Source organism: Camelus dromedarius, chromosome 18, assembly GCF_036321535.1.
Source record: "Camelus dromedarius isolate mCamDro1 chromosome 18, mCamDro1.pat, whole genome shotgun sequence".
Classification (NCBI taxonomy): domain Eukaryota; kingdom Metazoa; phylum Chordata; class Mammalia; order Artiodactyla; family Camelidae; genus Camelus; species Camelus dromedarius.
Window position 1 is genome coordinate 45,489,787 of NC_087453.1, and position 25,440 is coordinate 45,515,226.

The 25,440-nt window shown below is 47.7% G+C and overlaps 1 protein-coding gene and 1 long non-coding RNA gene across 8 annotated transcripts in view; one reads left to right on the top strand and one right to left on the bottom strand.

Annotated features, from left to right (window-relative positions):
- Positions 1-822, bottom strand: part of RALGAPA2 (Ral GTPase activating protein catalytic subunit alpha 2) — a 264,651-nt gene extending 263,829 nt beyond the window's left edge. For 3 of the 4 annotated variants that reach the window (XM_031434392.2, XM_064475924.1, XM_064475923.1), the window contains exon 1: positions 617-821. In XM_031434392.2, coding sequence (XP_031290252.2) covers positions 617-722 — 106 coding nt within the window. In that variant the 5' untranslated portion in view covers positions 723-821. Of the gene's footprint in view, positions 1-616 lie in introns of all 4 variants that reach the window. The other variant, XM_064475925.1, reaches the window with a different exon arrangement.
- On the top strand, positions 1-25,232 carry LOC116147442 (uncharacterized). 4 transcript variants are annotated; one of them, XR_010376691.1, is made up of 3 exons: positions 1-308; positions 21,632-21,809; positions 22,629-25,232. It is a non-coding gene; the product is annotated as an uncharacterized LOC116147442 (long non-coding RNA). The 4 variants fall into 4 exon arrangements; XR_010376688.1 differs by lacking the exon at positions 1-308 and adding an exon at positions 17,334-21,548; XR_010376689.1 differs by lacking the exon at positions 1-308 and adding an exon at positions 17,334-21,540.
- Positions 25,233-25,440: the final 208 nt, after the last annotated feature.

Below are 25,440 nucleotides of genomic sequence, written 5' to 3' on the forward strand. Positions count from 1 at the left end.
TGGACACTTCACACCCACGGGGTGAGCGCCACCACAGGTCAAGTGCAGGCCCACTGGGCTCTGCAGAACCCCCACCCCGCGGTGTCACAAAAACGGAGGGCACACAACCATCGCTGTCATCCTGGCAGTAAAGGAGAAGCAGCCTCCTTGAACCGGGGAAAGCCACCCCCTCCCCATGCAAGCCGACACGAGGGGCCCTTTCGCACCAAGGACACAAAGAAGCTGAGGCAGTGGGATGACGGATGACAGATGCATCAAATGTATCCCGGGGCCACCTGGAGTCTCCATCTGGGGACTCGGACTCAAAGGTAAAAACAGAATTAACGGGGTGGCGGGGTTTTGGGGGATGGCAGCTCAGGTGAGTCTGTGCTGGGACCACTTGGGGTCTCAGTCTGCTTAGGGTCTGGACGCAAACACTAGAACTGGGAGGGGAGATGACACCCAGCGTGCGCGCGCGAGCACCACCCGGGTCCGGCCCACCCGGCGGGAACCCGGGGTCCGTCCGCACGCGAGGGCGGCCGGACAAGCCCGGGGTCGCGGCGCCAGGGCCGCGGGAGAGGGAGAGGCGCCTCGGCCCGGCCCGCAGGTGCCCACCCCGCGCCGCCGCGCGCCTCACCCAGCAGCGCCCGCAGGTGCTTCAGGCGGGTCAGCACGTCCTTCTTGGGGTCCAGCACCTTCTGGGTGGACTTCTTCACATCCCCGTGGCTCCTTCGGGAGAACATCCCGCCGCGGGCAGCCGGGCCCCGCCGGCGGGGCAGGGGGCGCCTGCGCGCGCGAGTCAGCGCATACGGTCGGGCAGGCGCGTGTCGCGCGGGCCGCTCGCCGCCCCCCGGCCGGCCGCCGCCGTCTCCTCAGCCGAGGCTCCAGGGACGAGGGCGGGCCGGCGCGACGAGGGGCGGGGCAGGAAGGCGGTGTCGACGCGGAGCCCGCCGCCCCGCCTCGCGGGGGCGCGCCCGGGGCGCCGAGCCAGCGCCGCGAATCACAAAGACGCGCACCCCACGCACACGCCCTACTACAAGTCCCGGGGTGCACCGCGACGTGCCCTCCAATCAGGCTGGCGAGCCTGCGGCGCGCGCGGAGTCAGTGGGCCTGCCCCGAGCACGTCTCCACCCCAACTCCGCCGTGCGCCGCGAGTGCTTCTGGGGAATGTAGTTCTCCCGGAGGCGAGGCGCTGCGACCTCACTGCCAGGGTTTCCAGCGAATGGGCAGCGTCCGCCAGCCCCCAGCCCAGAAGGCCCGGGCGTCCGTACCTTCACTCTTTGGTCTGTGAGCCCACCCTCTAGTGCCAGGGGAACCACCGAAACAGCTCTGTAAGACAAGCCTGTAGGCTTTTAAGATGTAACGCATTTTAAGATTTGATTGTAGATTCCCACCAGGTAGTGAGGGAGCCAGTGGAAAGCCCCTCGGCCATACTCAAATCGGAGCTCCGATCTCACACCGAAATGAACGGCTATGGCGGCGGGGCAGGGCATGCCTAGGCTCCGAGTGAGCAGGCCGGCCAATCCCCGCTTTCCTGGACCCCGTCCCCACTTGGGGTGTGAGTGCCGCCCTTGGAGGCTCCTCCAGGTCTTGCGACTTACTCTGCAGAAAGCGCACGTTCGTCCTCTGGGTTGTGCAAGGCCACCTAGCAAGACAGCAGCAGAACCAGAAACAGAACCTGAGGGACCTGACTCTCAGGCTGGCATGCTTTTTAGGGCTAGGCGCCTGTAACCTGGGGCAAGACTTTGAGACGGAAGATGGTCTGGAGATATCTTACAAGAGATCTGTAGGGTAATTTACTGGCATCTGGATCCTTTGATGCTCCAAATTTTCACAACATTTTAGCAAGCACTTAAGCTTGCTGTTTAAAATCATGTGGTTTACATCAGATTGGGACAAACAACTGTCTTCTCAGGCAGCTGAACCGTAGTTTGGGGGAAGAGCCAGAGATTAACCCAGCCTTGTATCCTCATCACTGAACACAGTTTGGCCTCAAAGTATTCAATACATTTCGTTAAATAAAACGGGATAAGAAGCTAAAATATCCCTACATACGTAATCCAGGCGTGCAAAAAAAAAAAAAAATCTAGTTGTTAGAGCCTCTCTCTGTTTTTCAAGTTGTCAAATAGCATTGATAGAATTGGGATATATTCATACAAAGGAATATTACTCAGCAATAAAAAGGAGCAGGCTGCCAATAATCCCAATGATGTGGATGAATCTCAGACCCAGAGAGGGAAACCCCACACTCAGGACCTGCTATTACTCTTTGTTACAGAAACTTAGCCTGTTTCTGGCTACAGATAGTAAGTCACAGTATTCACTGCATCATTCCTTTAGAAGAAGATATCTTTCATTACACTGACTGAAAAAATACAATGCGCTTGTCTTAGGGAATTCAATTTTTCTATCACAAAGCAACCTGTCATCACAGTTAAATATTAGTTGAGCACCTACTGTATGCACGGCATGAGTCTAAACCTTGGGGATAAAAAGCTGTATAAGATACAGCCTCTTGGCCTCCAAAGCTTCCAATTTAATTGAGAGGCAGAGCAACTCAATAAATGAAGAGATAAACAACAGTGTTCAGTGAACACATGACACTTGTTAAAACTTGCTAGTACCAGAAACAGACATCCATGCGTACAGACTCATCTCATCCGTCATATCCAGCCTTTGCTTTCCAATGAAACTATAGAACTTTAGGTCTTCTCTAAAAAAGCAGGAAGCATAAGTTATTATTTTGATGCTCTTGCACCCACTCGTATACTCCAAGTGAAGTACAAATAAATAAAAATGGTTCTTATTTTCTGTTGCTCTGTAAAACTATTCCTGCTAGCCTGTGAACTCCTGGAGGACATCACCTGCTTTGCAATTAATTCTCTATCCCTGGAAGTTCAGAGTGCCAAGGAAATCCGGAGTTTAAATCGAGAGTTGAAAACTTACAATGCAAATTTAAACTACCCTGAGATGCCATTTGGGTTGGCAAACAAAAAACAAAAAAAAAGCAAGTGTTGACTGGACACACTCTGGCAAAGCTATAGAAAAACATAGCTGGTAGGAATGTGAAATAGTACAACTCTATGGGGGGACCTTGGCAAAATTATGTGTTATTTGCCCAGAAATCCTACTTCTAAGTATCTACTGTGAGGATGTACCTCCACAAATATAAAACCACATGTGGAGGGTTATTCCTTCCAGCATTATCTGTAACAGCCAGCGCAGTAGGCTGAACAGCTGTATCCATGTCCTAAGCCCTGGAACCTGTGATGGTGACATTTTCTGGGAAAAAGATCTTTGCACGTGTCATCAAGTTAGGGCTCTCAAGATAAAATCATCTTGGGTTATCTGGGTTGGCCGTAAATCTAATGTCTTTATAAGAGACACAAGAGGACAGGGCACACAAACAGACAAAAGCCAGGCGAAAACAGAGGCAGACACTGGAGTCACGCAGTCACCAGAAGCTGGAAGAAGCAAGGATTCTCCCCAGGGTCTTCCAGTGGGAGCCTGACCCTGAGCTTGATTTCAGACTTCTGGACTCCAGAACTGTAAGAAAAATAAATTTCTGTTGCTTTAAGCCACTTCGTTGGTGGTTATTTGTTACAGGGGCCCCAGAAAATGAATACAGCCAGATACTGGGGAGAGCCCAGTGTGACTGTTTAGTGGGATCTGACTGGATACGGTGCATACACATCTAAAAGTGGCCAACTGAATCCAGTCCATCCGCGTAACGCGCTGCTATGCAGGACTAGGCAACCGTAAGAAACCATGAGAAGTCCTACGTTCTCACGTTACTTAGTCTCCCAGATAGATTGGTAAGAATAAAAGCAACGGGCAGAACATAAAATACATATTTATTTGCTTATTTTTTCAAACAGAAACTTGGAAGGATACATTTAAAAATAACATTAATACATACCTAACTGGGATGGAGGACAGGGTGGAACAGATAAGAGATGTCAAAAGTTCCTCTTTGAGTATATCTTTCTATAACCCAAACTGTATGTATATATAGTTTTGACTTTTGAGCCCTTTAAAAATTTTACATATTCAAAAATTAAAGAAAAAACTTGATAATTGAGAATAAACAAATACACAGAATAAACAAATGATCCCAACCATGTATCTAGTTGGTAACATAACTATATATAGAAGGTCATTATTGCAAATGACTGTTTAAAGACAATATTCTGATTGTATCTCCATAGATGTATATTTTCTAAGGGCAAAAAGATCTGCAGAAAAATATTAATTGCTATTAGGACTAAGATTTTCAGTGTAAGAGAAAGGAGACGCACAAATATCAAAATCAAAGAAATTAAGGGAAAACTCAGTAAAATTAAATTTTACCTGGAAATATCGATTTGAACTCATGGTTTAAAAATACACACATGGATCCAGGCTCATTCTTTTCCACACAGGTATGCAGTGGTCCCTGTGATATTTATTAAAAGATCTTCCTTTCCACCCTGGATTAGCTTGGTACCTTACCCACAGGTGTGTGTCTGTCTGCGTCTGGACTCCCTGTCCTGCTCCATTGATCTGCTTGTTTAACCTCAAACCACTGCCTCTCTGTCTTGACCACTAAAGCTTTATCTTAAGTCTTGATTTCAGGTAGTGTGTATTCTCATGGCTCAAGATTCTTTTGCCTATTTAGGTATCTTCTAGTTCCATAAAAACTTTAGAATCAGCTTATCTATTTATTATTTTTTTAATCTGTTGTGTTTCCTAGTTCTTCTAATCTCTGAAAGGGCTCAGAAGCAATGGCAGGCAGTGCAGTGAGCACACCCAACACCCAGATCTTGGTTTCTAACTATCATTCCCCACCCAGAGTAATCAGGGTTCTCTGGAGAAACAGCTGATTCCTTGCCTGGAGCAGGAAAATATAGAGTGAATATAAGGATGTGCTCAAAGACCAATGGAAAGTCCCAGTAACGTAGGAGGCAGCTAGAAGGGGCTTCTTATGGCCAAATGTGGGGTAATTTGATCATCAAAAGGAATAATGACTGTTATTGGTTATAACACTTTGAATAAATAAAAATTCAGGAAACTATGATATTCAAAAACAATTTTTTTTAATGTAGTATGTGAGTGTTTCAAGTAGAAAACGTTCCTTGCACGTTTGATGATTTCTGGCAGACTTAAAAAATTGGGAACTTCAGGTAGCTAAGACTCTAGCTCAGTAACAAATGGGGAACCTGATGTGAACTGGTTTCAGGATCCTGAGCAGGGAGGATGCGGGACTCCAGGGGTCTCTAATTCCTCCCTTTGCCACTTACCGGAAAAGCATCCTGTTTGCCTGCTGGCACCACGTTGGATTTGGTCGTTCTGGAAGACAGTGACCAAGTGGTCACGACGAAGTTCGCAAAATGAGATGAGAGACCAAGAAGGCCCAGAACACGTATCCACACTCACCAGGTCCTGATGTCACCTGCAGAAGAATTTTCTTTCTTTCTTTTCTTTTGGAGCAGGGGGAGGGTATATACCATTTATGTAAATTCCAACCAACAGACACTTATGGAACAACTGCTCTAGCTGACTAGCTAAACTGTGATGACCATAGTTTGGCGCTTTCCCATTCTTTTCCATTGTACCGAAAACTGGTCTTTCCAGGACCTATGTGAAAACTGCCACTCCTGTCACCACTGACGTGAAACGTTTATTGGGCAATTTTCATCATCGCCAGGCTGTGCCCAGCACGGAGCCAGGGTCAGCATTCAATCAAGACGTGCTGAGTGAACGAACTCATTCCCTCACTCCTTCATTATTAGCCCCGCCACCGTAATTTGGGGTTGTTGTTCAGGGCGACGGTTTTGATTTAATTACAGAGTGTGCAACCATATTTTAAAACTCAACCCCTCTTTTCTCAGAAATCTTTCTACATGATGCCTCAGGATCCCCCATCTTCTTTTTTTCTTGAACTATAATTGACACTCCGGTGTACAACATAGTGATGCGATGTTTTTACACATTATGAAGTGATCACCATGGTAAGGCTAGTTACCATACAGTTATTACAGTATTAGTGACTATATTCTCTAGGATGCATATTAATCTCCTCCTCTTAAACAGATTATTCATTGTTTATGAAACCATAGTTTAGCTCTCCCCTTGACCCTGACTCCCTCCACCTTCTCCTAAAAGGGCGTTGCTACCAGCAACAAACGAGAAATGCCCCTAGGCTTTCCCTGCCTAACTTTGACCACATTTTGCCCCACAACTCAGCCATTGCTACCAGAGACGATTCGTTTTCCTTCGTAACTTCCATAGCTGGAATCATTCCAGACACTTAGACCTGCCAGCTCTGTGGTTTCCAGATACCCTACATGTTAATGTATTTTATTTCCAAATTTGTCATTCATCAGAATTTTTCATTTTGGAAGGATTTTTTTTCCCACGTTGACTAAAATATCTTGTGCCTGCATGTTAATCCTGATTGTCATGAATATTATGTTAATTTTGATATCTGGAAAAATTCAACTTTGAGCCACAGATATTCCTGTCTGGTAGGTTCATTGCACCTGCCCTTGGGCGTAAGACGCTCTAGTCTGTCAGGCACCCTGTGGGTGTCCTTGTGGATGTTACTGCCACGAAGAGCAGCCCCAGGCTGCCTGTTTTTGTTGCTCATGGGACTCTTGGCATTCTTATTTTCTGTTAGGGAAAAAAAGCTACAAACTAATACATTCAAGTGTTTTCCCTGTATCAGCTTTCACCTTGAGATGCCCCCGAGAACCTATGCCTACCGAAAATTCTCAAGAAAGAAGGGATGACGACCCTTTATAAGAAGGAAACGCAAAACCCAACGCTCAAGAAACAGGAAACCCAATTCATTGTTTCCCAGATGATGTGTTACTGTGTCCCCTGAAACGATGTATTATTTTCTCCTCCAAAAGAATTCTATTAGTTTCTTTTCTAATAGCAAACTGTTAGTTTCTTTTCTTTCCAAATATCTGTTAAGCAAGGAGATTTAATACTGAACTTTAAACTTGACTATAAATCACTTTATATGAGAATTTCAATTCAGAAAAGACTCAAAAACTTTTGGAAACTGTACCACCTATTTTGACATGCCTGATGGGTGCCTGATAGCAAAGTAATGCCCGAAGGGAGAGAAACCTAACCGTTCCTCTAAATTTATTCAAGCAGACGTGTTCGGAGCTGTGCCTTCCAACCACGACGTCGTCTACTTTGGATATATTTTCATTTCTTTTATCATCAAAACAGTAATAACATTTCAGTATTAAATCGTGGATATACATCAACATTAGAGAAAAATAAGCACATGAGGAGGTACTGTGAGAACATCTATAAGTAAAAAAAAATACCTTTGAATGACAATGTGAAAAAATCAAGAATCATGGACACCATCTAAATAGTAAATACGATTTGAATAAAAGATGATGCACAAAGGCTACCGAGACAAAGTTACAGAAGGTCAGAAGCCAGCAAAGGTGTGCTCATGGCCTCACACCTGCCCCCAGTGTACAAAGGGCTGCCACTGGGCTTCATGTTAGACCAGGTATATCTCTTAATTTAGAACTGGGTGTTAGATTTTCTAAAAATGAATGCAGATTTTGGAATGTCAACAAAAACTATTCATTCAAAATGGAGAAATTCACCGTACTGTTTGCTTTCCTTGCAAATTCCTGTAATTTTCTAGAAAATAAAAAGAACCTCAAAATAATTATTGGGAGAACATAATCATTCTTGGGAAACACAACGTAAGAATACAAATTCTTTTCCTAATCTACATATGAACATAAGTCTTCAATTTAACTATTTTTAACTGGTCTTGCAGACAGGATTCTTAGTTGCAAACAACAAAAATTGACTGGCTATTTAAGCAAAAGACAATTCTTTCAAAGCATATTAGCTGTCAAAATCAATGGGGGGTTGGAAAACCAGGCTTAGGAGATAACTAGAGAATTAGATCCTGATGCAGCATGGGGGCCTGCAAGGGTCCTAGAGCAGAGCACGCGAGGCAGGGCAGCATGCTGTGGTTTCCATGACAATGAGGGCCCTCCCTCACCCCTTTGGTTCTCAAGCTCAAAGTCTCCAGAACACCCAACTGCATAAGCGTTAGTCAGAGGCCCCTTCGTGTGGCCACCCCTGAGGCTCCTCTGGGTCAGGAAATCTGAAGTGGCAGCACTGTTTGTGAGTAGGAGGTGGGCACTACCTCCCCGGAAGATGCAGGAGAGGACCTCTCTCCCCGAGAAGCAACGGAGTGCTTTGCTGGAGGAAGAGATGCTGGGTGCTGAGTAGCTAAAGTAACCTCAGCAGCGATAAATTAGCGCGCCTTCCACAGAGCAGCAGAGAGGCCGGGGTCATCAGTATCCACAACGCTGTTGACGTGAATGAACGCGTGCCCAGGACATGGCAGTAGCCTCTTACAGGGCTGACCTAGAATTAAATCTAGTGCTTCCCTAAGATGGTCAGAAAACATAGTTGACTGCTGTCGATACATCTTTATGGAAGAATTGCATTTGATCATTTTTCCCCCCAAAATTTTAACTAGGGAACACCTCAGGTCACTTACACATAGGACATGTGTGAATTATGCAATTATTAAAATCCTCTTCAGGGAACAACTGAAAAGCATTGAATCATTTTGTTGCTTTTGTTTAACCAAAATTGAAGAATTCAAATGCCTCAGAGAACATGACTGAGGACTTCTCCTGAGGTTTTCAAAACACCTGGCTTCAGGAGTTTCACAGTGACAGCAGCCTTCTTCATATGTCGATGTTTACCTTCTCTGGTCTGAGTGGAAGTACCCGCCATGTGCCACATTGGTATTTATCAAGTCTTGTTGGCCTTCTTGGTAATCTTTTCAATTCAGTCAGGTGACTTAACACAGTCTCTCCCTGTGCTGGTTTCATGCCCGGCGATGCAGTTATAAAGATGATGAGGGCCCAGCCTCAACCCCCAGACAAGTCACAGGCTAACAGAGGAGACAGACGCCTAACTAGATCACAGTCATTCGTGCCTGTGACACATGCAAGGCACTGTGGGAGACAGCAGAAAGGACTGGGCAGAGGCAACGAGGGGAGGGCTCAGAGAAGGCTTCCTGGAGGAGGTGACACTTGAACTTGGAAAGGAGCTGAACACGCCCCAGGCCAGGCTAGGAGGTAAGATGCAAGGGGCCGTGTGATATCACCAGAAGCAGTTTGGTTCTGTGTGGTCGTTACCCAGATCGGGGCTGTGGTGGTACTCAGCATACTACAGGGGTTGCAGACGTGTGTGTGTGAGTGTTCTTGTAGCCCGTGAAAACAGCAGGGCCAAATGAGAGTGAAGGGTGGCGATGCCAAAATGAGACAGAACAAGTGAGCTTCTTCCAGATCTGTGGCAGGCAGGAGGGGATGATAGAAAAGGCAAGTGTTCTGAGTCCCCGTCCTTTCCCCTCATTAGCTATGTAATCTTAAGTGGGTGACTTAATTTTCCTCATCTAGAAAATGGAGACAAATCTGCACTGGGCTCTTGATTCTAAGGAGTAAATGAACATAAAAAGAATTGGGCACAAGGCCTGGTACCCAAATGTTCAGTATATATCATTTTGTTTCTCTCTTCTCTCCCACTCCCGGAAGATGCAAACAAGGAGATTCCTGCTTGCTAAGATCGCCCATTTGTGCGCACGTTTCATTTCTGATACGTTGAAGAGGAGGGGTTTACGCAGCTGCGGTTTTCTGTGGTTTCCCGTAGTTTACGCTGGACGCCATTGAAGCGATGTCCCAGAAGCTTTTACACCCCACTTTTATTGTGTGCACTCCTTAGTAAGGGGGGGGCGTTTTCACTGATGCCCCCGTCGCACCAGGAGAAATATCTGCATCTTTTTGGACCTTAAGTGATGCTGGAAATTTCTAATCCAAAGGCTCCTGGACCTAAATGTGTAACTCAGCAGTTTGTCCCCGGGTGTATTTTACTTCCTCTGGTGACCATAAGACCAACCCTGTGAAAATTTATGGGTCTTTGCCAAGTTAAAGTAATAATTCACATTCTTATAAATCAGATTAATAATTTAAGCTATCCTAATCATAAAAGCAGCAAAGTAACACCTCTAAAGACTAAAACGTGTGCCTTTAACCTCTCCAAAACATACCAAATGACATTTTTCTCCATCACTTAAATGTTCATTGTTAAAATCAAAATAATAGACCTCTTTCCTTGAGCCTCTTCATAATCCTAGCCTTTTCTCATTCATTCATTCATTCATTCATTCATTCATTCATTCATATTTGCTCATTTATTCAGCAAACGTTTACTGAGTTTCTTTCTGCCAGGCACTTGTTCTAGTCACTGAATAAATAGAGGCAAAACAGATAGAGTTGTTGTTCCTAAGGAGCTCATTATGCAAAAGAAATGTGAAGTGGTTTTTATTGCCAACTTCCAGAGAATATTGAGAAAAGTCCCTCATTTTCATTGCAAACCTTTGTGTAATTCTGTCTCACTCCACATATGATGAAAGATTGTGACTTTCTGCCCGAAGGCCCTTCCTCACTGTGGGAGCCCACGTGGTCTGTGCATGGGGCCAGGTGAACGCACCAGAGAGTTGGTGGTCTTGGAAGCAGCCCTCTACAGTGACAGACAGGGAGCTGATGGATAAAGATCCCAGCTCCCTCACCTTGCGAGTGGAATAACTCAGGAATGTTGCGGTCACCTGCCTGATAATGGACCCCATCAGGGCTACCCTCTCTACCCCGTCCCATGGCCTCACTCCCACCACAGTGTCTCCTGGGATCCCCTCCCACATCCACTACTTGCTCTCAGATCTGTTTCAACCCAAGAGAGCACTGAGTCTCACAAGAGAACACAGTCAAAATAATAAACTGAAAGCGTTCACAGACCAATACCTGGAATCCACAGTATTTCTTTGCCAGCGCTGAATTCAGCAAAGTAGGAACCAATACAGTAAGTTAAATGAAAATGAATTAAGTTGATGAAATTCAAACAAGACAAATCTCAGGGCTTCTAGCTGGATGACAGATAGACAGATAGAAGACAGACAGATGGCGAAGGCTGGCTCCAGCCATCTACACGACCAATCAGTCTAGACCTAGCCTGGGGCAGAGTCAGGCAAACTGCCCACTTGGGGAAGGAGGCTCCAGCCTTTACCACCCAACCCTGAGGAACTCCATGAAACCTGATTGATAGAAAGACTGCGTCACCTCTGGCTCCTCCTGCAACTTGCTGTGCTTTCTCAGTGCTATGCTTCTTAGATTTGTTCTCAGTGTTGCGATAGGTACTTTTGTTTTAACCGCTTCCTAGCAGTCCGAGGGCACGAACGCCGCACAGCGCACTGGTCCATTCTCCTGCAGGTGGGTGTTCAGACTGCTCTAACGTGTCGTGATTGCAGCCCGTGCTGTGGCAACGGTCCCGCCTGTGCCCAGCCCCAGTGCGTGTGTGTGTGTGTGTGTGCACGTGTGTGTGTGTGTGTGCATGTGTGTGTGCGCATGCAGGGCTGCTAGGCTAGGTCCGCGGGAAGCGGGCTTGCTGGGTGGAAGACCCCAGACCCACAGCAGTGGTCCCCTGCGGCGGTGGGCGCAGTGAGAGGGGGTCCTTAAGAGGCGTGTGCATGTTCAGCGGTGCTGGTCTCATCACTCCTGCACTTCTTGGTGCATCTGAAATACACTGCTCATAATTTTAAAATACACGAATCTACTCCGGTTTTGAACTGACCCAGAGACCGCTCTTCCCTGGCTTTCCTTTGTTGCCTCTACTTGTTAAACTTCCCCCCAAGCACACGAATTACTGGAATTACTGATGTCCCCAGGAAGCATGTACTAAAGAAATGGACCGTCAGTTCTGTGCTAAACAATCAATAGGGGGAAAAAAAAGGAATTATTTCATCGGTGACTAATAGAAAGTTTTTCTCTGACTTAAAGTTTTTCCTTCTTCCCCTAACTTAAGAAAAAGAATCTATTTGTAGAATATTGACTTAGGTAAACAGCCCTCACCTCTTGGGGAATTCCAGGATCTGCTTTCCCCGTCAGCTCTGAGAGCCAGCAGCTCTGGGAGGAGAGCCATGTAGGTCACTTCAGGCTTTCATCCTTTGTTAATTCAAGTCAATAAAAAGAGTCAGCCAGGAAGGTGACTCAGGGTTTGGCCTGCTCTGGCGTCCTTGATTAAGATAATAGCAGGTTGATTTGGCATATTTCGTTCCTTTTCACCACCGTATTCTTGCCAGAAATGAGATAAAATGGCCATCAGTTCCTTTCCCACCTCCCATCCATTGATTTTGGTCAAAAAATTTTTTTTCACCAGATTGATGTGATTGCACACGAGACGTCTGAATTAGGTAGCCCAGGTTTTCTCTCACTTCCTCACCAAAAATTCCATCCATGGAGCTATCGTTCAAAAATAGAAAGTGAGCACAAAGACAACGGGAGTTTCCATCAGGAGGAACCGGGGCTGTGACTCAGCTGTTTGCGGGCGCTGAGCACCTCATCAGGGCGCAGCCACTCAGACGCTGCGTGGAGGTGACACCGTGGGTAAGGAAACTTTCCTCTTTTTGAGTGTTCCCTGTAGTTTAGAGACCTCAGCATCTTTTAAAATATTAATGAGACCTCAAGGCACTTCTAGGCTAGCAGCTGTCAGGGCATCAACAGTTTATCTCAACTAGTCAATAGAAATAGTACTTTGAAAACACTTATGGAGAAAATTCATAGAGCATCTGATCTGCATGATGCACTGTGACTGGTTTTTTACTGCACTATTTTCAAACTATCTCGTTTAATCCACACAATGTCTTTGTGAGGTAGAGATGACTATTATCCCCTTTGTACAGGTGCAGGGCCCGAGGTACAGAGAGGCTCAGTAACCCACCTAAAGCTGCACAGCTGGTAATGCTGGAGCCAGGCTTGGAACCCAGGCTGCCTGCTCTTCCCCTTGTGCTCTTGGTTCCTTTCCCACGCCGAGGCTCAGTGGAGCTGGATAACTTGCAAACGGTCACACAGCTGTCAAAGGATGGGGCCAAGGTTTTAATCCAGGTCATCATCTTGTGAAGCCTGAGATACTAGTTATAACCTTTCTGCAAAAAAAAAAGAAAAAAAAAATGGAGATCAAGGTCCTTCTTTGGTTTATTGTCAATTTATACAAGAATCTCATTTCTCCCAATTACCAAGCCACCTCTGAAACACTAGCCAACAGTTTCAAATGATAATGGATGCTGTGTATATGAAGGCCACACCCCTGGAAGCAGACATAGGGACCAAAAACAGGCAGAAGATCTAAACAGACATTTCTCCAAAGAAGACATACAGATGGCCAGTGGGCACATGAGAAGATGCTCAATATTGCTAACTATCAGAGAAATGCAAATCAAAATTGCAGTGATGTATCACTTCACACAGATCAGAATGGCCATTGTCAAAAAGTCCATAAATAGTAAATGCTGGAGAGGGTGTGGAGAAAAGGGAACCCTCCTGCACTGTTGGTGGGAATGTAAATTGGTTCAGCCACTATGGAGGACAGTCTGGAGATTTCTTTAAAAACTGAAAATAGGGTTACCATATGATCTGGCAATCCCATTCCTGAGCATATATCTGGAAAAGATGTAAAGTCTAATTTGAAAAGACACATGCACCCCAATGTTCACAGCAGCACTATTTACAATAGCCAAGACACAGACGCAACCTAAATGTCCCTTGACAGATGACTAGATAAAGATTTGGTGTGTAAAGATACACACACACACACACACACACACACACACACACACATATATACATACACATATTGGAATGTTACTCAGCCATAAAAAGAATTTGCAGCAACATAGATGAACCTAGAGATGGTCATACTAAGTGAAGTAGGTCAGACAAAGATAAACATCATATGATATCACTTACATGTGGAATCTAAAAAAAACTGATACAAATGAATTTATTTACAAAACAGAAATAGACGCAGGCATAGAAAGCAAACTTACGGTTACCCGTAGGGTGGGGAGGGTAAATTAGGAGTTTGGGATTAGCAGATACAAACTACTGCATATTAAATAGATAAACAACAAGGTCCTACTGTGTAGTACAGGGAACTATATTCAAGATCATGTAATAAGCCATAATGGAAAAGAATCTGAAAAAGAATATAATTACATGCATAAAACTGAGTCACTTTGCTGTACACTGGAGACCATCACAACATTGTAAAACAACTGTACTTTGATAAAAAAAAATTTTTTTAAAAGGAGGAGAAAGAAATTTGTTATTTCACACAACCAAGAAGTCAGGTGTGGAGTTGGCCTCGGGGTTCAAGGTTCATGCTGACTGGCCCCCCCAACTCTGCTCCACCCACCCTCTCCTCCAGGACCCTCGCAGCCCCCGCCCCCCACTTCCCACAGGATGAGGCTCAGTCAGGAGCTCCCACGAAAGCCCTGTGCTGACCCTCACCGAGCAGCACCCCCGTCACTGCAGCTGGGGGACGGAGGAACACCAAGCCACCTGTGAAAGGATGAGGGATGAGAGCTCCCCAAAGAAACTGGGGGCTGTCAGGTGATGTACGATGAACAACCGTGGAGGGGAGTCGGATACCCACAGAGGCCACTGCAGGTCAGAACCACATGACAGAGGGGAGTCCAGCCCCTCAGGAACCACCTCGATGCCACCCCGCGCTCAGCGCTGCACCACAGAGATAAATGCACCGATATCAGCTGATGACCTCCGGTGATGGGTTGGAGACCTGTTGGTGTGAGGAATGTTTTCCATTTTATTCTCTTGCTGAAATGTGGAAAACCTGCCAGAGACGCGTAGCAAACATGGGATCGCTGTGCCTGATGCTTCCCCTGTTACACAAAGACGTCCTCACTCCATTCCGGGAAGGGCAGCACCTGTGTCCGACAGCTGCCCGGTGACCAGGGGCTCCCTCCTGCCCCCAGCCTCCCAGCAGCCCTAGAACTGAGCATGCCCTGCGGAAAGGAGGCTGCAGAAGCGACATTTGATGGCCTGCCGAGAGTTTTCACACACTCAGAGAATCCCCCGGCCAAAGCCTTGGGCCCTCTCTGCTCACCCAAGAGGCAAACAAGCCCTTCCACAGCCCCGTGGGAGTTTTTAAAGAAACATTTAAGCCTTCTGAAACACTTTTTTGGTCATTCATTTTCCAACATCTTATTTTTAAATTTTTAAACTTTTTAATTAAAGTCCTGAGTGAAATGACTTGATTTTAGACCTTGGGGGAAAAATTGCCAATAACCTGTTTCAGTTTTTGATTTGTGAAACCAAAGGTTTTGAAGATTGATTCACGGAAAGAGAAGGGTGACAAGAGACAGACAGAGGCGAAGACAGAGGATGCAGACAGAGGATGGCGTTGGGAGGCAGTTGAGTGATCAGACCTGGAGTGTAACGCGGGCTTCTTGGCTCAATCACTTAGTGGTTGTAGGATTAAAATTTGAGGCAAATTCCCTTTCTGAGCCCAAGTTTCCTCAAAAGTAACACGGGGGTGGTGACCATGAAGGGTGGCTCCGGGTGCCGGGGTGGGGGATGCCTTCAGTGGCCTGGGCTGCAGCGGGGGGTCAAGGCATAATCCTTCCTGTGGGTGGAGGTCTTGCCGTTGCTATGGTTACCCCCCCCCCTCGTGTTAGCTGCAGACCGGCCTCTGGTCCTCCCATTCTGAGCTTATCCTCCCGAAAAGTCACTCTTCTGCCAGTAAAGGAAATGGCCTGGAGCCCTCTTCTCAGACATTGTCGGGACAGAGGAACCAGCGCTCACTGTGTGTTTACTCAAGCGAGGGGGTTCAAACCGCCTGCTCTAGTGGCCGCTGGGAAGGGCTGCAGCTCTGTGGGCTGGGCGTCTGTGAGGCTGCCGGCCGGGATGAATAATCAAACTCCTGCCAACACAGAGTGCCCTGGGCCCTCCTCCAAGCAGCCTCCCGTTTTCTCTATCACGCTTGTCCCCTCTGACCCCCTCAAATGGCCACATCTGTGCTGTGCTTTCGCCAGGAGCTCGAGTTTTAAGGCTTCCACGCTGCCCTTTCCCACGCGGGCAGGTTCTCAGTAGCAGCTCCCCCGAGGCACCCCCCTGCAGACCTGGCCGAGAGAGGCTGGAGCGGGTCCCAGGCGCTGAGGGAGGCCAGCTCCTGTCCTAGCAGACTGCAGAAAGAGCCACTCCAGCCAGCATACAAAGCAGAGGGCCAGCAAGTGCCCTTTTGCATACTGACACCCTCCTGGCAGGAGAGCCCGCGGAAAACTCGGTCTAATTGCATAACATCCTGCTCCCGGAGGGCCAGGACTCCTGGGTAGAGGGCTGCTCTAAGGCAAGCAAAAAGCACCCTGAAAGTGTGCTGGGACTGGAGAGAGACCAGTGCAAACCCGAGTGTGTTCAGAGAGGCTGTGAAGTGTCACCCATCTCTGCCCATCAGCGGTGGCATAAGACATTTGTTCAAGACGTTGGGATTGTAAGGGGACTGGCCCCAGCGTGGACATCCACGGGTCACCCCACTGGCGCTCCAGTGGGATCGCACCCTTTAACGCGCGGCAGGGCTTGGGGGTGCGGAGAAGAGGGTCCTAGGGTCCGACCTTATCCTGAGCCCCCACCTGGGAGCCAGGGAAGACCGCTAACTCCTAATTCTGCCAACTTGACTGTTTCACTGTCGTGTGAAGCGAAGCCGTCTTTCCCATTTCTGTCTCTTTGGCTTCTGTCCCAGAATCTTTTGCAAAATGGCTTTTTGGACGTTTAGGAGGACAATATAGGGTCCTTGGGGATGGGGTCCTCTCATGCCTCCTGGGGCCATGGCCCTTGGTGCCCCTGGTTCTTGAACCCTCACTGGCCTTTGGGCGGCAGTCTGTGGCTGGGGCTCTCGGGATCCTTGTCCTTACAGATTTGTCTTATGTTTTTGATGACTTCTCTCTGTTCTTCACCCTCTTTTACCTTCACTCCCTAAACAGAAGGCAGGTATTGCTCAAGGTCCAGCCTGAGCTTTTCACTCTCTTCCTGCAGAGTGAATTCACCCACATCCAAAGTGAGTGGGAAAAAGTACTCAAGCCCCTTTCAACACCGAACGGTAGACGCCCCGACACCCCCGCTAGGGTGCACAGGGGGCATCAGCCATCGTCCTCTGGCTGGTCAGCATTGCTTTCTCTCTCCCTGACGCAGACCCGCAAACCAGGCCGCGTCCCTCAGATGCCTCAGCACCCACCTGGCTTCGGCAGAGGTGTTACCTCCCCGACTGAGCCGGCACCCAGGGAGTGAACTCCAAGCCCTCAGTGCATCAGCCCAGGAGGGGCCTGGGAAAACCGCATCTCAGGGCTGCTACCCGCAGTGACTCAGCTGAGACCCGGACACAAGCATGTGATGCAAATTGTTCCTTTGGGAGGTGCTGCCAGGAAACACTGGTGGGGAGTGAGGAAGTAAACAGGGAAAGGGGAGGCCACGAAGGCTCGCGTTAGCAAGCAAACTGCCGCTGCGGGCAATGGGCTTAATCCCAGCTCCCCCCTTCCGCCCCCAGACCTGGGGGGCTGAAACACCATGCGGGAGGGCGGCAGAGGGAGCGGATCGGTGCGGAGGGCGCTGGGAGAACGTCCCTGCTCTTAGACGGTGTACAAGGGCGTCTTCAGGAGTCAGCGCTGTGATGCGTTCCTTCAGGAGATCCAAGGGAGAGAGAGAGAATATACTGGAAAATCCTGATATCAGCGAGGAGGAAAGGAAGGAAGCGTCTGCTGATTGAAAGCTTGAAGTTGACGGAGGTCCTTTAGGTGCAGGTTGCAATTTGAGAGAACGGGACTAAGAACGACAGGTACCTAAATCCCACCAGGCAGGGAGAGAGCCGAGCAGGGGCAGGGCCTACGCTCCAAGTCAGAAGGAGCTGGAGTGGAGGCTCCGCCCAGACATCCTGGGTTGCAGCTGCCTGTGAGGCGGGAAGGGAGCAGGAGGGTGGCCACGCCCCAGGGCTCAGGTCCAGGGTTATCAGAGGGTGTTCGAATGGACGTTGTGAGGCCTTCAGCCTGTTCCTCCACCTGTGACTTACGGCTGGGATCCATGGCTTCAAATTCATTTGCGGCTGAGTGATGTGAATCCTACCTGGGAGATCCCTTGGTACTGTAACCATATCCCTCTGACCTAGGGAGCAGAACGGTTTCTGCTGGATGATGGAGGTCAGGTGTGCAATAAGGGAGCCCAGTGGAGAGCTCGGGAGAATAAAGGCAAGAGCTGGAATCTCAGGGCTCCCTGTACCACCCCTGACCGCCGCCTTCCTGCTCTGCCATTTCACCCTTGACTCGTGATGGTGAGGAGTAAACCCAGGGAGGTCCAGGACTGTAGGTGGGCACCACATCTGCACCGGTACAGAAGGGGCTCACCCTGTAACGTGGCCTCCCCTAACTTCTCACCCCACCTCTTGGCCTTTCTGGATGTTCCCCCCAGGGTACCAAGTGTCACCTGACACCCACTCTGTGTCATCCTCCCTCCCGACCCAACCTTCCTTTCCCATGCCCCTCTTTGTGACAACAGCTCCAAAATGTTCAAAATCCAGACAAGTCACTTTCCCTCTATCCTCTCTCCTCCCCTTCTTCACTGAAACTTCCATGAAAGACCATCTCTTCTGCCTTTGACACCTCCTGAGTCACCCCTTCAGCACCCACCCGCCTGGACGAGGAAGCCATTCCTGTCTAAGTGCTCTTTCCTTCACTCTGGTCTCTCCCTATCTGCTGCTGCCTGCCCACTGATGTCAACCATTTCAACCCTCCTGCCCCCCAGCAGCCTCCCATTATCCATCTCATTAGTCCACATCTTGGATCTTTAATTTCTCATATCTGAGACGTCACTGCCCCATGCACTTCCCCCTTCAAATGGACTCATAGCCATCTTTTTTCCATCATTTCCATCGCAGTCCCCTTACTCCTAGCCCTCATTCTGCAGGAACCCAGCAACCCCTGGCCTCGATTTCAGTCCCTCTGCTCTCCCCTACATTCCTCCACGGCACTAATCTTGCTTCAGCATCACTTCACCAGGCCACACCTCTGCTCCAGAATGCACAGTGGCTCACCACTTCTTACCACATCAGATCTAAGCTTCTTTGCCTGTCTGTCATCATCTGACCCTACTCCCTCATTTTCCCACCCCATCCCTTCCTTTCTCCTGTTCCAAGCCAAGCCTCCTCCACCCTCTCTGTTCTGTAAACTTCCTATGCTTGGTCCTAAGGCACAGTTTTGCTCAGACTTTTCCTCTTCTGTTCAATCAAAACCTGTGTGACTTGTTAAGGTCTCTGGGAACTTTCATGGCCATTTATCCACTCCAGTCCCATGTTCTATTGATGTTAGATCCAGCGTGTTGGGGGCAGCAGATCAGTTTCTACAGGGGCAAGTTGGGACCAAGAGTCCAGGAAACCCCACGGAGGCAGCTGGACATTAGGGCCCTAAATACAGGCCTGTGAGGGAACCCATCACACCAAGGATAGTTCTGTGGGGTTGGGTGCAGGAGCTAGTGTCAAGCCTGGGAAGTGAGTCTGTGACAGAAGACTTCAATCCCCAGAAAGACGCAGGCATCTGAGTTTGAAATGCGTTCAGAAGTCATAGTTTCAGTTCACTCTAGGGAAGGACAGGTGGGAAGAAGAGGAAATCAGGAGGCTGGTGGCATAAGGGTGGCAGGGATGATTCTGGAAGGCACAACACAAAGTTCTTGGCTTCTCCATGTGCATCTTGTGCATTGGCTTGAGCTCTGTGGTACAGTCTCTAACAAAATTCTTTCCCTGGCCTTTTGCACCTGTCACTCTGCCACTGACAAGTGGCATTTATTTCTCCTTTCCTTACATCTGGGCTGACCTCGTGACTGCTTTGGTCAACGGACTGTGATGGCAGGTGGTGTTTTGGGACTTCAGTCCTGAACCTTAAAAAGCTTGGCAACTTCCGCTTCCTTCATGGAACACGGTCGCCATGCTGTGAGAAGCCCAAGCCGCATGGAGGAGAGCCGGGATACTCAGGCACCAGCCCAGCTTAGCCCCAGTAACAGCCAGCATCAACCCCCAGCCACGTGAGTTCTCCACTGTGGATATCCAGTTCAGAACAGCCCCCACATCATCAACTAGGACCCCAGCCAATATCACATGGAGAAGAACCACCCAGCTGAGCCCAAGCAAACCTGCAGAATTGGAAAGATGATGTGATAGTTGTTTCTAAGGTACTAAGTTTGGGAGTGCTTTTCCTGCCATATGTAAGCAAAACAGACTCAGTAAATTTCTCGGCTTCTCTAATGAGTACTTTCCTTAGCCAACATGCAGGACTCCTAATACACTGAGACTCCAGAAGGCAAGGTGCCTGGAACGCCCTCAGTGACTGGGTTCATGTTGATAATTCTCTTTCCTTCGCGATGTAGCCCAGATCATCTCATCTATTTGTTGGTTATATTCCACTTAGTGTTTTATTTTAAATTATGTGTAGTATTTCTATAATTATTTTTATTGACAAATCTCATGTACTCCAAAAACAAGCCCGTGTTTGTATCTTTTTTCCGCCCCCGTTGCTTATTGCAAAGTAAACATGCAACATACATTGCTGAATTGAAAGTTCATTTCCAAATACTCCTTCATGCAGATAGGATTGTCTTTCAAATCTAGCTCAAGTGGCCAAGAGACAATATTTGCCTTAATTCAGTCTTACGTGTAATAGGTTAATCATCGAATGTTTCCTTAAAAGATAAAACACAAAACTGCAAATACGTACTCAAAATAATAAAAATTTGTCAAGATAAAAGAAAACAGGAGTGGAAGTGGATAACAGCCAGTGACCTGTGTGTCAGAACTTGGTTCAGAGAGGAATCAGAGACACGCTGTAATGCCAGCGTGTTTATTAATAAAAGCTTCAGACACTGAATGTATTTTTCAGTGCTGTGGTTATATCTTTTGCTCGCATGCCTCATGGTGGGGTTCAAGTTTGAAATGAGGCCGTGCACAACACAAATGAGGCCATCAGGTTTCCACGGGTCTGTCTGAGGCCATCGACATCCCCTGGAGCACAGCCTTTCCCGGAATCAATTATGAATTAGAGGGTTATCATACTGTCGATATGGGAGTGTTAGGATTTTTGACCGGGCAGGATAAGGACTGAGACAGAAGGAGCAGTAGTCAACTTAATCTAAATACTCAGCAGCTGCTTAGGAGATAGGGGATAATCCGGTTCTGCTACAGTAAAAATCAGCATACTTTTGAGCTTATGAATTACAAGTAGGGATGGCTGAACCTGCTTGGTCAAATACCTGCCAAATCTTTAAGCCCAAACCTAATGCTTTGCTGGGGACCTTCTCTCCTCCCCATGAGGATTAAGGTATTGCTTCTGAAGGCCCCAAAGTGTTAGAAAATCAAAGCTAATATCTATCTCAGCATTTAAGGGGACCTTGGATTAAAGACAAATGGAGATTTATGCAACATTAAGGGAACCTCAGACAGATCCTTGTGCAGCCTGGAAAAAGTGACTGGAGTATACAGAGGCCCACGCCCGGGGTTCTGTAGCCAGAGAATTCCACTGATGGAACGAGGGTCCCAGACAGCGTAAGAGAGGTTGGACCAGGTGGCAGCGGCTCGTGCAGGTCGTGTGTATGCTGCGGGTCAACAACAAGCTTCTGGAAACCAGCGTTGCCTTCCTGGGTGAGCAGGTTAGCCACCCACTCTGCTCAGCCTGTTTCCACATTTGTAAGCACAGAAAATGATGATAGTTGTCTGTCTGCTTACCTCACAGGGTGCTATAAAGCTCGCTTGAGATGATGTATGATAGATCGTGCTGGAAACAAGGTCTGAAACACGGTAAAAATGTGAGTTTCAGGGATGATATCGACATTGAGAGGCGTTAACAAAAAGGGACACGTGGAACCAGCTTGCAAATCAGATGAATAAATGAACGTGTGATTGACATCATGGTGAGTGGGTAGTAATGTGAGTCGTGGAAATTTGCACATGATTTTAAAGGAAACTGGATTGGTAAACTTTATCTTCTGGACAATTGGAAAAGCTTTTTTTGAGAATTGGAGTTTGGGGGCCTAAAAGGAAGGGAGGAAGGGCAGATGAATGGGTGAAAGGGAGGGAGGGAGGGCAGGTCAAATCAGCTAGAGTGAGGAGACATTTCAAGCACTGCGCACCAAGGTCAGGACAAGAGGGTGGGGAGACTCAAAGGACAGGCTGGGGAGGAGCAGCAGCAAGAGGCACCAGCTGGGAGCATCCAGGTGCCTTCATCCTTTATCTCACTCAAGCTTCATGAACCACCCTACGAAGGAGGCGGTACCATCCCCACCTTATGGGGAACAAAACTGAGGCTCAGGGAGCCTTATCTGCTCAAGGCTACTCACTGGTACATAGAAAGTAGATAAAAACTCAGGTCTTTCTGAAGCCAGAACTTATGTTCTTTTTCCTGCGCCTTGGGTATCATATTTATAAAGTCATGTGAGGTCCCAAAAGTCCTAGTGGTGGGGGGGTTAGGGGTCAGGTTGTGGGGTGAAGTGGGAAAAATATGGTCCAAGCAATGGGTAGAAAAAATTCTTCCTACCCTACGATCTTATTTTTGTTTTGAATGACCTAATTTTCTTCAAATTATTTTTTTAACCATTTTTAAAGTTGAAGTATGGTTAATATACAATGTTGTATTAGTTTCAGGTGTACAGCAAATTATTTTAATATACTCATCTTCTAAATCATAGAACTTACCCATGTTTTGTTTTGTTTTCTTTCTCTCTCTCTGCAAGCAAAAAGAAAGAGAAGAGAACTGCCTTCAGGCTAATCTGCCCTTTTAAACACACAAGGAACAGCGTCTTAGCCATCTCCTTCCCCACCCAAACCACCTCCTCTGGAAATAAACACATTGCCAACGCCAGAGCTGCTGAACGACCAGAATTACAGGATGATCAGCAGCAGGAAATGATATTGCAAATACAGCTGCGGGCGTGATGCCGGCCTTGTCCAATTCCTCTTACAAAACTTCCTCTTACAAATATCCTGTCATAGCTGTGCGGTGACACCATTCGCCAGAATATCTCATAAGGGACAAAATAGCGAGCCCCTGGCTCTCATTATAATTAATTGGCTATAATTGAAGCTTTGAACAATCGGGATCATGATGTAATTCCAACACAGGCTTCCTTTGATGAAATCTTCCCTGGGCTGCAGGAAATACCTCAGTGGGGAAGGATGCGTGTACCAGTCACACAAGATAGACCGAAATGACCAGTTCTAGTTTCTGCACCCATCTGCAGACTCTTCTGCTGCAGCCCTGTTCTAAGGAGAACTCAATTAAAAGCTGATTTCCATGAAAAATAAGCACAAATCTTTCAAGAAGCACGCAGTACATTATCACTCAGGATGTAAAGCCACGCGTTCAGGATTGAGGGCTCACTCCCTGCGATTTCTTCAGATCTGGTGTTTGGGATCCTTGGTGACTATCAACACTGATTGCTCTTTTTTTTTCCCTCTCCGTTCTTTCCAACCAGAAGTCAGGTTGTGAAAATATTCTCACCTTTATAGGAGCGAGACTGCCTAGGTTTGCATCCCAGCTTGGCCACTCCGTTGCTGCTTTACTTGCAAGGTGATCTCACCTCTCTAAGTGGAAGTCTTCATCCCTAGAATGGGGACCATGGAGGTCTCTGAGCTCAAGCTATCCTTGAACTCTATGAAGACGTACAATCCGTGGATCCGACTGAGCCTTGCCGCCCCTCAACCCCACACTCCTCTCCTTTCCCCTTTCCCCTGTTTAATTCTGCAACCAGTCAGTGTCACCACTCCCTTGCACAGACCCTCAGCCTCCTTTTCCCTCCTTCTTTTCTCTTGGCAACACCATAACCCTGGTTCAGTCCAGTGCACCACCAACTTTGTGCTTGCAGCCAGGCCACTGAATGTGGCTGGACAGGAGCATAACCACACTAACTGGTCTCCCTTTAAATCCATGATTCTGAGCCTCGAGTGAGTTCCTAATGCTGCTCAGTTAGCCCATGCCCTGCCCAGCCCACTCACTCTCCCACGAAGAAAATGGAAGCAAGCAGGCAAGAAACTACCTGTGTTTATCCGGTGTTCATCCACTTTCCTGAATCCATGCCCTTCCCTTCTGTGACTGTGAGTGAACCATCCATGCTGCAGCTAAGCCATCTGCTTCACCTGTGCAGGGAGACACGGACGCCAGACCCTCTTATCTCTGTGGAACTGGCTCCAGCAGTGTTCTCCTTCCTCTGTTCATCATCCATCTCCCCCTTTTTCTGGATCCTTCCCACCCACACATGTTCTCTCAGCTCCCATATCCACCAAAGCCCCCCCCGACCTCACTTTTCTCTCCAGCCACTGCCCCATTTCACAAACCCACATTTTAGCAAAACTCCTTGAACGAGTTGTCATTATCTGCCATCTACAATACAATCCCAATTCTTTCTTAAACCCACTCCATTTCAGCCCTGGCCTCACCACCTTTCAAGGTTTCCCGTGCCTTTTACAGGCCCTCAGCCCAGCGGTCAGTTCTCAGCCATCCTCTTAGTTTGCCTACAGCGGCCTTTGACATGAGGGAGAACTTGCTTCTCTTTGAGAGTCTGTCTTCACTTGGTGTTCCCGTTACTAGTACAGTGTAATAGATTATCTCAAAATTTAATAACTGACAACAATGCACACAATTATTTTGCTCAGGAATCTGCAAACTGGACAGGGCTTGGTGTGGACAATTGGTTTCTATTTCACTCCGTATCAGCTGGGGACCCTCAGCGGCCAAGGGCTGGAATCGGCTGAGGTTCATTCTCTCACGTGCCTGGTGCCCGGGCGGGGAAGACACTGAGGGGCTGGTGCACTTGGGGTGCTCGGGAGCCTCTCTGTCTCTGTTTCTCTCTGTCTGTGGTCTCCCCAGCATCCCCAGTAGGGTAGCCAGTTTCTTTACATCCTTGGACCTTGTAAGTACCCCAAGAAAGGGGGCCAGGCAAAAACTGTATCCCCTTGCCTTTTACCATCGAGCCTTGGGAGTCAGTTTCATGCCCCACCTCCCAATAGAGCGGTTCAGCATCACATTGTAACGGGAGGTAGTGCCGGGGCCTCTTTAAAAATGACACTGCACCGCTCTTGGCTCCTAGGGCCCTACATGCTCCTGGGCTTCCTCCTGTCTCAGCGGTGCTCCTCCTCACCCAGGTCCTCTTGTTCCTCTGCATCGTCTCCACTCCTTAGACTTGGAGACCCCGGAGCTCTGTGCTTGGATGTCTTTGTTTTTTTATTTTCTTCTCTTTCTTGGTGATCTCGAAGAGTCTCATGGCTTTCCATATTAACTATATTCTAACAACTCAAATTAAAAATAAAAATTGTATTGAAGTGTAGTTGATTTACAATGTTGTGTTAATTTCAGCTGTTACAGCAAAGCGATTCAGCTATACACACATATATGTCCTTTTTCAGATTCTTTTCCATTCTAGGCTATTACAAGGTACTGAATATAGTTCCCTGTGCTGTACGGTAGGACCTTGTTGTTTACCTACTTTATATATAGTAGTGTGTGTCTGTTAATTTCAACTCCTCAATTATCCCTCCCCCCTTCCCCCT